The sequence below is a fragment of the Podarcis raffonei genome, chromosome 1, assembly GCF_027172205.1.
Source record: "Podarcis raffonei isolate rPodRaf1 chromosome 1, rPodRaf1.pri, whole genome shotgun sequence".
NCBI classification, from domain to species: domain Eukaryota; kingdom Metazoa; phylum Chordata; class Lepidosauria; order Squamata; family Lacertidae; genus Podarcis; species Podarcis raffonei.
Window position 1 is genome coordinate 60,050,396 of NC_070602.1, and position 12,669 is coordinate 60,063,064.

Consider the following 12,669-nt stretch of genomic DNA (forward strand, 5'->3'; position numbering starts at 1 on the left):
CTGGTTACGAACTTAATTCATTCTGGAGATTCGTTCTTAACCTGAGACTGTTCTTAACCTGAGGTACCACTTTAGCTAATGGGGCCTCCCTCTGCCGTCACGCCACCAGCGTACGATTTCTGTTCTCATCCTGAGGTAAAGTTCTTAACCTGAGGTACTACTTCTGGGATAGCGGAGTTTGTAACCTGAAGTATTTGTAACCCGAGGTGTTTGTAACCCGAGGTACCACTGTACTGGGTTAGTCATAGTTGGAGTATGAAATCAATTAATTTCAGTAACTTAAAGTGCTGCCAATGAGTCTACTCTTAAATATGACTTTGTTGGAACCAGTCTGCAGTTTGGATGTTGTCAGGAAAAATCACAGTGAATTTATGCATCCTGTACTTGAGCACCAAGATAATGTTCCAAATGCAGTAGTACATTTTTGCCTTTGGTGAAAACCTGAACTAGAAAAGGCAAGATACAATGTTATTTGTCCAAGTTACATTCAAAATACTTGGATAATCCAAGGAAAGGAATTAATGCAGGTAGCAATATATGGGCTACTAAAGTGTTTTAGTGGGTTGTAAGTGTGTGTATAAGACTCAGTCCTTGGTAATAGCATATCTCATTAAACACAGCCATTACTTGCCCAATACATTACAAAATTCTCCATCCGATCTCTGTCTGTCTTCATGTTATTCATCTTTCTAGTTCTTAAGGTTTGTTTAATTGCAGGGCTCATTTATCATGTCATGCTGTTGCATTAATGATGGTGCTTTATTGTGCCCTGTCCCATACGGTAAAAAAGATCTGGAAAGATGGGAGTTCAGTTTCAGTTAATGCAGTGGATCATTTTTGTTGCTTGTAGGACTAGGGCTATTTAATGTGGCTATAGCACTGTTCATGGTTGCACAGCGTTTGTAGTTATTTTACTTGAACTAAAAATTAAAACCTGACTTCTTTTCAACCAGTTGTAGGCCTTGGAATGGATCCCAACTTACAAATTGATATCATCACAGAACTGGATCTAGTCAACATGACTATTGGAGTTACACAGGTGTCTGGACTACATAATGCCAGTAAAGCATTTTTATTTCAAGGTAAGGCTAATATCTTTATGTATTTAACAGGAATGAAAGTGCGAGTAACTAATAATTTGGAAGACTGACATATTTCTTGCATATGAAGCATGTTCCTTCGCTCACCAATCTCTGTCTTGGTATCTTAAAAGTAAAGTATATCAAAACCACTGTCTGTAGACTGTAATGATGCTAGATAGCTTTAATACTAATTTTATTTGAAAAGTTTTTGTTTTGTTGCTGGAACACATTTATGTTTGAGGGGGTTGTACTGTTGCCACATGAGAGTTACTGGTGCAGCTGTACGGATACGCCACCCCTAGAGTTCTGCTACATAACTGCCAGTATAGCAACCCAAACAAGGTGGGGATGTGGCCAGAACAGATGAAGAGTAGACACCACCATAATAATATATTAATACACAAATAGTGGATCATTATATTGACCATGGAGCTGATGTGAAGAGGAAAATAAAATATTGTCCTCCTTCCCTTCTGATGTCTCCACAATGAAATATAGTATATGATTCCAGTCAGGACCCAATTACAACCCCATACCTGCCAATGTTTTTCAGCAGAAAATTGAGACACGGGTCAGCTGGCTCGCGCAAGAGCACAACACCAAAAGATGCGAGAGTCAACTGGCCGCCTGCCCTGCCACAGCCCCTACCTGGCAGCTGCTCACTTTCTTCTGACTTTGCTTGCTTCCTCTGCCTGTGCTGCACCTCCTGCAGCCATGACAGTGTTGGTGGCTTTGGCAGTGACAGAGAGGGGCCGACAAGAACAATGCTCCCCTGCACACAAGGGTTCTGTTTCATGAAGGGTTCCCCTGCTAAGTGCAAGTTCTGGCTGCAAACACCGGCTAATCCTCCTCCTGTGCTTGGTGGGGGCACTGGAGGGGGAAAATGGGACATTCCCAGATGAAATCAGAAGCCAGGATTGCTTCTGTAATTCTGTGAATGTCTCGGGGAAATAGGGACACTTGACAGGTATGCAACTCATCAGCACCAGGATAAAAACCCTAGAAAAGAGGACCACAACTGAGATGATAGGGTGTGTAGCGTGGGACTATACCTCTCTAGTCTTAAGTCATGCAAGCACAGAGCATATATGGGGGAACGCTGGTGAAGAGAAACAGGGAAAATGTGCAGAGTGCCTAAGTGTCCATTAAAGATCTCTGGGTTAAGATAATGAGGGGGAAGTTCTGTTAGTGGTCCCCACACCAAAGAAATTTGTGTGGTGGGGACCTGTGGGTGGGCTTTCTTGGTAACAGCCCCCATTCCTGAAGTGCACCTGAAGTGCATCTCACTAGGACATTGCTGTCATTTGTCACCCATTCAAGACACACTGCTTTGCTTGGGCTTTGGGGAAAGGGTGAGGTATATTAGATTGGATTTTTATTGCTGCCGCTCTTTTGTTTGCCTGGAATTTATGTTGGCTTATATAACTTTGGTTTTAATTCTGTGTATTACTACCCTGGGAACTTTAGGTGAAGTGCGGTCTATAAATATGGTTGATAAATAAATAAACAACTTGGCCTCACAACTCTCACAGAAACTTGAGCTTATTGCTAACACTTCTTTGCCTCAAACATTAACAGGTACCTTGCATTGGGACTCCAGTCAGAAACATACAACAAGAATATAGTGTGTGGTGGTAGTAGGATTGGTTACATGAGACAGGAAGGAACAGTTAAAAAGGTTATTTGGCCCATATAGAAGCTATACTATTGAGTGTGGGAGTCCCTCCCCACTCCTTGCAGTGTGGTGTTAAGTCCTGGATTCAAACCTGAAACCCCCTATATATAAAACCTGTGCTGGTCCTTCAGGCTAGGGCTACTCTTCAAGCCATTGTGCTCCTTATGCACATGACTGGGTAATAAGGTGGGGAATGCCTCCGGGGTGTCTTGTTTTCAGTCTGCTGGTGTGATTGGGAGTTTAAAAATTGCTCTGTGGTGTCTGCATTGTGGATTTGAGGTTGAGGGAGGTCCCTCTGGCAAGACTATTCCTGGTTGCTACTATTAAGTGTGTGGTTTTGTGGCTTCCCTTGTTGCCTGCCTGGTCTTTCCTTTTACCTGCTTGGTAAGAGAAACTTAATTCCTCCCTCAGTGGAACTTTTCCCAAGTAGGGCTATGTGTGTGTCTCTTCCAGCTTTTTGGGTCCTGTGTCTTAATGCTGTATCTTTCCCTCTCTTTATGTGCTGTGATCAAATGTTATACTCCTAAGTAGTGTGTGGTATAAGGTGAACTGAACTTCTGTGTGCTGTATAGCTCTTTGTTGCTAGTGTTTTTGTGCCTGTGATGCAGTGGCTCACACATTGGAAGCTGTCATGGCATAACTATATCTGGCAGGATGTGTGTGCGTTTTGTGTAGGACAGTGATATGGTAAAAAGCAAACAATATTTTTGTTTTCACTTTTTCCACCCAATCAGTAATATGTCTAAAGCCGCCCAAATGTTTATCCTAGAAAACATATCTATATGAATGTCTGTTTACATATAAAATGTACATTTGTTTATATGGACATATGTAAAGTACAGTGGTACCTCGGGTTAAGAACTTAATTCGTTCTGGAGGTCTGTTCTTAACCTGAAACTGTTCTTAACCTGAAGCACCACTTTAGCTAATGGGGCCTCCTGCTGCTGCTGTGCCGCCGGAGCACAATTTCTGTTCTCATCCTGAAGCAAAGTTCTTAACCTGAGGTACTATTTCTGGGTTAGCGGAGTCTGTAACCTGAAGCATATGTAACCTGAAGCATATGTAACCTGAGGTACCACTGTATTCTGAAACATCTTAAAGTAATTCCAGAGTATATTGGGGTTGGGGAGAGGGAGAGAGGAACTGACTGGTGTAATCTGCAGCTATTTTCAAGATGTCTGTAATCCAAAGCAGGATATGGGGACAGAGCTGGCTTCTAGAGAAGGTGGGGGCTGAAAGTATCTTTTTGTTGTTAAGTAGTGTTTGGGTATGAGACAGTGTGGTATGAAAATTTATATATACATTTTAATGTTCCAAGTACTTCACATAAATCATCCTGGTATTCTGTAACATGGACCAGTACTGTTATCCTAGTATCGATCATGTACATCTGAGAAAACGCCTAGCCTAGGTGAAGCTATACTCCACATTGCCATTATCCTACATCATATTGAGTGTTAGTCTTAAATGGGGAAGAATCTGACAGTGCATGGGTGAAGTCAGGGTGAGGTCAGTTTGATCACAGTGCTCAACCTCACCACCACCATGCTCCTTCCCTGCACTATCCTGGCAAATGGCAGCCCTTCTCCTCATTGGCTGCTTCTGGTTGTATCCAGATTGTGTGTTCCTGCTTACAGAAGGTCCTTTGTTTCCCCCTCCTTTCTGTAGCCCTTCCACCCTGTACCACTATTTTGAAGGGTCCTTAAGCCTCCAAAGCAGTTCTTATTAGGATGGGGGTTAGAGCGGGTAGTGGCATCACTGATTGATATAGTGATGGAGGGCTCCACTGGCTCAAAGAGCCTTCTGTCAGTGGAGGGACACAAATTGTGTACAATCCAACCACTGTGATATTATTTGCACACTATAAAAACCTAACAAATATTTACAAATCAATAGTGGAGCCACATGGTAATTTTCTCTTCATTATGGTCCACTTTGTTCATGGAGCTATGCTCCATAACCCACATCAGAAGGCTTATGTAAACTAGAATAATATATTTGAGCACGTGGCAAGTACCTTGCCTTCATAAATAGCAACCCAACAGCAACCTGCTGCTATTTCTCTGGAATCAGAGACATTTCTTACCAATCTTCTTGATCTTTGGCATTTCTCACGGTCTCAATTAACTGTTCATACTGAAGTGTAGGGACACTGAACTGGTGTCCTAATCTAATTCCTAGCAAAGCTAGAGAATAAACATTTTAATAGTGTTGTGCTTCGTGATCAGGCTGTGTAGTTAACCTATTCACAATGTGAAGTTCCATGCAAATCTGTAAAGTGAACTAGAAAAGTTGCAGCATTGTAAGGGAGCAAGGAATGGTTATATGAACCCACTCTGGGTTAGTTTGTGATGTAATCTGTTCGCTGCTTTCATTGACCTATCTGCTGCTTTCGACTCAATCAATCATTAACAGACTGTGGGAGAAATTCTCAAATGCTAATATAGACCCACAACTATTATTATTAATTCGTGAACTGTATAGTGGTACAGAAACACGAGTCAGAGTGGGCTTAAAGGGAGGTCTCTCAGAAGCATTCATGACATCGAGGCATGAAACAAAGCTGCATATTGGCTCCCACACTTTTTAACTTTTATATAAATGATATGGTGCCACAGCTAACACAGGTGCAATCCCCCGCCCCATCAATTAGTAATAGGAAGATATATTGCCTGCTGTATGCCGATGATATGGTGCTCCTATCACTCTCCCAATTAGGTTTTAACAATCTGCTTACAGCTTTCAGCAGGTATTGCAAGCGGGAAGAGCTCATTGTGAATTACTTCAAGACCAAAATTATGGTCTTTGGGAAGTGTGGTCCCAGATTCAAATGGAAAATGGATCAGCAGAACTTGGAGCAAATACGCTCCTTCAGATATCTGGGAATCCTTTTCACTGAGACACTATAATGGAAGGGGCACATCGAGGCTACGAAACTCAAAGCACAGAAAGCTTGTGGGGCATTAATGAAATTTTATTTTACAGTGGGTGGTCAGCTATTGGAACCTGCGTTAAAAATCTTTGCTGTTAAAGTGGTCTCCCAGATGCTTCATGGAGTAGCAATATGGGGCAGGACCCAAATGCCAACAAAGCCTTAGAAATAGTGCAGAACAAATTCATCAGGAAAGTGCTCTTGCTCCCCAACGGGACTCCAGCTGCTCTTTTCCGCATTGAAGCTGACGTGACAGCAATACAGGCTAGAATTGATTACTTGTGCTCAAATTATGTGAAAAGACTTCAGTTTCTTTCAGAGGAGAGATTCCCCGCTATGTCACACACAGAACAGAAACAGACCAAATGTTGGAAGGACGGTATCCAACGCCTCTTGTCCCAATACCAAATACAAGATTTTCAGATCTAAAGAGACAATGTCTTGTCTGTTGTCTCTTTAGATCTGATGCAGAAAGGGATCTAACCATGATGGCTTCTACCAAGAGTTTGCCATGGTTCCCACTTATTAAAACGGAGCATACCCGGGCCAGTTACCTGTCAAAACTCCCACTTGCCATGCTTAGAATTGCTTTCATAGAATTATGATTCCAATCGATGCCCTTGGCGGTGTTGGATGGATGCTACGGCAAAGTACATTATGATGAGAGACTTTGTGTGGGCAACCCTGTGTGGAGGACCTGGGCCACTATTTATTGCAGTGCCCGTTTTATATAGACCCAAGAGACTGATTCATAAAACCCCTGTTTCCGAATGGAACTCACTTGAATAGGGTGGAAAGGGTGAAATGGCTGCTGAGCGATACTGATTACTTTGTAACTTATAAAGTAGCACTCTATGCATTGGCAGCTAAGAAGATCAGGAGGAAAGAACTAGGTAAAATATAGGTCAACTGCAAAGGGGATTCGGATATTTAATTTGGCACATTTTACTAGAGAATCTTCTGCTATTCTATTTTATGCAACAAACAATCTTAGTAGTTGTGACCGTGGTTTATATTGTATGTGTGGTGCCTGATGATTTTTATGGTTCTTGCTGTTTTTCTTTTTGTTATTTTTCTGAATGATGGCATGGCCTATGGCTAGCGCAATAAAAGTCTGTGATGATGGGTTAGTTTGTGACCCATGCCTCCTATGAAACACATAAACAAACAAACAAACAAACAAACAAACAAACAATATTCAAGATACAAGGATATCTCTATGTGTGTGTCTCTTAAATGCAAATTTAAAAGAGAATAAAGTGATTTTTTTCCAGTATGTGTCAAATTTTGCATTATCATTACTATTATATTTAAACAGGATGCAAGGATGCTGACAGAAACTAAAACAACAGTTAAAATACACAAATCTAAAAAATAAATAAAAAGTAATCATTAAAGTAATTAAACCCTAATAGAATTTTAAAAAATCTATGAAAATACAGATAATAAAAACAGCACAGCACTATTGCAAGCCTTTCTTTGAAAAATTGTCAGTTCCCAGTTGTAATGATAGGAACATCAAAATTTCAAAATGTAAAAATATTACAAGTGTAATGCTTGACCCAGCAGGAAACCATCAATTTCAATGAAATAGCTAAATTAACAAAAAAGAAGAGAAACCTCTGTTGTCATTGCCCCATCACTGCATGTGTTAAAGCACTGTGATCCATAACTTAATCAATGTAAAAATTCCTATACATTTCCACTTTATCCATATCAGCATTATCTGCATGCAAAAAGAAAGGCACTCAAGATGTTTAGAATTGATTTTTCTTAATAGTTCTGTTCAGTTTTATCATGCTTAATAAGATTATATATAATGGCAGCATTTTTTAAAAAAGTAAAAACCATTGTTTCACTGTAGAATCTGTTGAGACTTTCCATTGTTTTGCTGCAGATAGCATCTGCATAATTAATTTCTTATGAGTTGGAAATCCTACTTCCTTCCATCTTCCGTTCAGTAGCACAAGCTGAGGTAACAAAAAGGCCAAAAATGGATTGAACAACCATGTCAGTTTCCTGCCAAAACACCCTTTTACATGCCCATTAGACATGAATGCACGTATCTACCTAATTTTCCCCAAACTTCAATGCAATTTATGTCCAGTGACACAGAATCCTGTACTGAATGAGAAGAGTTGCTAGAATGGGTGGGAGGAGGAACTAGCAGCAGTACAAAAATGGTGGGCGTGGATAGGTTTAAGGGTGCTTTGCCATGCTCTTTCTTTGAAGTTGAATTTCCTTGGACGAAGTTGGTGTTGGGAATTTGTTGCACACATATTTGTTCTGTATAAGAATAATTGTAGACAATCATTGCTCTGACTAGAGTAGGATACAGGTGCTTATCGTAGTTGAACTAGGGAAGGCCGGGGTGAGGATGAAAGGGTCATGAAAGGGCCTGCAAAATAGAAGGAGGGGTGGTTTCATAATTGGGCGGAAGTTGAAAAGGGTAGTGAGTAGTTGTAATGTGTGGTGAGAAGAATACAGAAAGGGCTTCAGGAATGGGGGTGGGAAGGTGAAAAGTGAGCTCAGTAGTTCTAGAGGGGGCAAGGGGTTAATTTGGGAGGAATGGTGGGGCGTTTGCGAATGGGGCAAGCAGAAGTGCAGCCCCTGGTAGTTACTATATTTAACAAAGATATTAATTAACCACATAAGTTTGTGCACTGCATAGTCTTGTAATAAAGAATGTGGTGGTTTTAATATAGGAATGTATTTTTTAAATGGGTACAGTTTACTCTTTAACTTATTGATGCCACTTTAAATACCAGCAGCTTTTTTTTCTAAACCAGGAAAGCTCCGAGCAATAGTTGCCCCTGTTTAAACTCTCTTGCCAGATTGCCCTTGTAATTTACTTCATCCCAGTTAAGCCATACCAAAACTGAGGGCCTTTGTTGAAGTCTCAGTTTCATTCCCTACTGATGTAATTGAAGTGCAAGTCTGGTTTTTTTTGCCATGCTCTCCTGGAATCGTCCTCAGACTCTCCTAACAGACCTAGCATTCCCAATTGCCTCATTTCGTTTCCCTCGAAATAAATAAAAAAATTTGTCCAGTAGCACCTTAGAGACCAACTAAGTTTGTTCTGGGTATAAGCTTCCGTGTGCATGCATACTTCTTCAGATACCAGCATGCACGTGAAAGCTTATACCCAGAACAAACTTAGTTGGTCTCTAAGGTGCTACTGGGCAATTTTTTTATTTATTTCAACTGTGTCAGACCAACACGGCTACCTACCTGATTCTTTTCCCTCAGCACTGTGGACAGGTCTCTTCAGCCTAGGGTAAGTGGTTCAGCTTCCCCAGTAAGTCTTCAACCACCATGTCACTTTCTGCCTTCCTCTCAGGTCAGACAGCTGCCTTGGATGCAGCATTGACCTGCATCTCCATAGACTGTTGAGAGTTCAAAATGACCCCCAGGCTGCACACCTGGTCCTTTAGGGGCACAGCCCCCAATACCTGCCCACCTCCTAAACCTGCAACTACCAACTAGAACATGCATATAGTATACCATTCTTTTGCATACTGAGGGTTCTCTCCCCAACCCCTAATCACCTGTCTAAAGTCCCCAGTGACAGTTAAACCTGCAGTCATCTAACCAAGATGGAAGACTTCCCCCATCAAACACACTATAAAGTAAATTATTATTCAAAGGACAGACTACATTACACAATATCATTTAGAACACTGCTTAAATAATCAGGATTCCATTACAGTATTCTGCAACCCTGTTAAGGAAGTTATTTGAAAGAGATGTCTTTGTGCTAAGACTTAGGTGGTTGAAGAAATGAGTTGTGGGATGCTGTTAGATGCGTATGCTATAGTATAAGCAAGGAGGTGTTTTTCACCCAACTCACAGCAGAATCCTAGCCAACATCTGTTCAGAAGTAAATCCTACTAAATTCAATGGGGCTTGCTCCCAGGTAAGCGGGTTAGGATTTCAGTTTTCTTTAATAGAGCAGATATTTTTACATTAGGCATCATTGTGTCTGTTTTTCGGACAGTTTCTAGCGTTTCTAGAGACTTTTAGGATGAATTCACAGTTTGCAAGTAGCTGTGTAGTGACTTTTGAGCAGTTACCGTATTTTTCTGTGTGTAAGTCTAGGGTTTTTTCCTTAAAAATAATGTCAAAAATTAGGAGGCATCTTATACTCTGGGCCATCTCCCCCATTTTCTTAAATCTGAGTCCCCAAAAATAGGGGGCATCTTATACATGGGGGCATCTTATAGACAGAAAAATATGGCAGTTTAATGAATATGTAAAATACCATGGCAGTGCCCTGGGTTCTAGGTCTTAAGTTTAATGTTATGCAATATTTATGTTGCCTTATCTGTAACAGGAGGTGGCAGCACTTCATAGTCTTTTCCCCAGTAGGAAATCAGAATTGGTTAGGATTGCAGGATCAGAAATATGGAATTAATTGCAGCTTTGGTCTGTTCTTTGCAGAACCATGAAGGGGAAATAATCTCTACAGGCATAATTAACTGTACAAACCTAGGCAGTCTTTAGGGCCATCGTTTTCCTATTTCTTCTATTTCAGGTTGGTGTTTAAACTTGTGAAAAAGTGGCCCTGTTGGAGGTTGCTTCCAAACAGCACCACTGATTTCACAGTGCTCGTGTTATGTCTGGATAGTGGCAGCAGTGGCGATAATGTAATACTTGATACATATATAGAACTTTTAAAATATTCAAAGCATTTTGTGTTCCTCATCTCAGTGATCTTTTCTAAGATAGGCCACACCATCATATTAACAGATTGGGGGTCGGCTGAGGCTAGTACATTCTGGATTGCGTAAAGCTACCTAGTGAATTCTGCTGACCTGAACAGAGGTGGATCAGGGCAAGGTAAAACTGCCTTATACAGGGATCAGACTAAAAGTTGCTTCAGCAACAGTCAACTTGAGATGGAGACCTATATAGGAGCAGCAGTTCTGTCCCAGCTGCAAGCTTGCTGGGTGGACAGGGGGTGGTCTTCAATTAATGAGGATTGCTCCAGCAGTTCTTTACTCCAACAAAATGGGAGACATGCTGGTTGTATTGGGGCTTCTGTAATGGAGTTTCCTGAATCAGAGGACAGCAATGTAACATCTTTGGGCTATTAGAGCCCTGACACCACAGGCCATAGCTGTCAACTTACAGATTTGAAAATAAGGGACCAGCAGCCTTGAAAATAAGGGACCAGCAGCCAAAATAAGGGACCTGCAGCCTCACCTGTTCCAGGCACTCCAGTCTTCCTGTCCTCCTGCAGTCTGGTCAAACTCATGCTGGTACCTTCAAGAACACTGTCCAACCAACTTTGTAACCAGAGGTTCAACTGAATAGAATCTGAATCACATGCACCACAAGGCCTATGCAGCCTCAACTTAAGATGGCTCCCCGGCCTGGCTTTGCACTGCAAAGTTTGCAGCATCACGTGCAACAAAATGGCATCCAGCATTCAAAAACCCCCTCAGCTTGCATTAACTAGCCACATACAAGGCATGCAAGCTCCACCCCCCAGTCGTTCTTAGACTTCTTATTGGGTGAGCAACACAGCCAAGCGACACAGTTGGAGCCTCCCTCCTCCCTGGCCGGCAGGGAGGGAGGGAGAGGAGCTGCTTACTTTGAAATTTAAGGGACATCATTAAAGGGACATTTAAGGGACATCCATCAATAAGGGACAGCAGCGGGACATGGCGCTGGAATAAGGGACTGTCCCTTCAAATAAGGGACACTTGACAGCTATGCCACAGGCTTGTCTTGGCAGAAGTGCTTCTGGAGCTGGACCTGTGTGCAGTTACCCTCCTTAGGGCCATCATTGATAGGGGTGACTTTCAAACAATAGGCATCATGTTACAGCTCAGTCTCTTGCCTTAGCTTCTAGCTTTTAGATGACACAGTTAGACAAGAACTGTATGTCTAAGCTGCGCCTTAGTGGGCAGACCCAATTTAGCATGACAGTTAATGCTATCTTCCTTGCTGTTCCTTCTCTTGCATGTACTGTTTTGTCTATTTCATCTGCATGGCACCATGTCCTGGGAAATTCAAGACAAAAGTCATGCGAGCCTTTTGTTGAACTGTGAGACTCCACAGCTCTCTGACAGATGCTGCTCTCATCTCTGTCGTATATGGAGGCAGGAGGAGAGACACGGGGTGGGGGGTGGGGGGTGGGGAACCAACCTTTCACTATTTCTTTGAATCCAGGCTGATTCCTGAAACTGAACTGCTTGTCTGCATTTTAAATATTCTGACAACTAAGAACATATCTACTCTTTTCATGTCATTTTAATAGTAACTCCAAATAGGGAGCCCTGTAGTTGCACTCTCTGTCCGGAGGTAGTATTGCATAATTATAGTGCAGCAGGGGCCCAACTTCATAGGATGCTTAGCTAGGAGCATTCAGGTTTTCAAAGAGTTGTCAATACATGCTGGAAATGTAGTCTGAAATGTGTTAATAGCTTTGTACAAATAGAGACAGGATTTGGTTTGAAAACTATTTGACAGATTACCTTTATGTAGATTCTTTCTCTGGATATTAACAGAGATATGTTCTCATTATAAACCTGTAGTCCGACCAATTTTTTTAGTTCCTGTGGCATATGTCTATTAAGATGGCATAGCATGTCTGTCTGTCTGTCTATATATGGTCTTGTAAAGGACCTCAAAATCAATGTAGCTTAACCCATATTTTGCAGTATAGTAAGCCCACAACTTTTGTGGGGGTTACGTTCCGGGGATTGTGCTTAAAGTGAAAACAATGCATGGTCAAGACACATTGGGTGCAGTGGCAATGGATTGCCCTTTTAATTTTTTATTATTATTATTACCAAGCATGTAAAGCTGAATGTGCACAAATTAAGTGTGTGCAAGTTGCAGGCTTACTGTACCTTGGATCCCAAACGTCTTGCAATTTGAATGTTTTGACTCCTGAACGCCGCAAACCTAGAAGTGAGTCTTCCAGTTTGCAAATGTCCTTTGGAACCCGAATGTCCGATGGTGGTTCCGAC

The 12,669-nt window shown here is 41.6% G+C and overlaps 1 protein-coding gene across 5 annotated transcripts in view; it reads left to right on the forward strand.

Moving 5' to 3' along the window:
* The window catches only part of NELL1 (neural EGFL like 1), a 363,706-nt gene that overhangs the window by 11,065 nt on the left and 339,972 nt on the right, over window positions 1-12,669 (forward strand). For all 5 annotated transcript variants that reach the window (XM_053389174.1, XM_053389155.1, XM_053389145.1 and 2 more), the window contains exon 2: window positions 954-1,082. In XM_053389174.1, coding sequence (XP_053245149.1) covers window positions 954-1,082 — 129 coding nt within the window. The remainder of the gene's footprint in view (window positions 1-953; window positions 1,083-12,669) is intronic.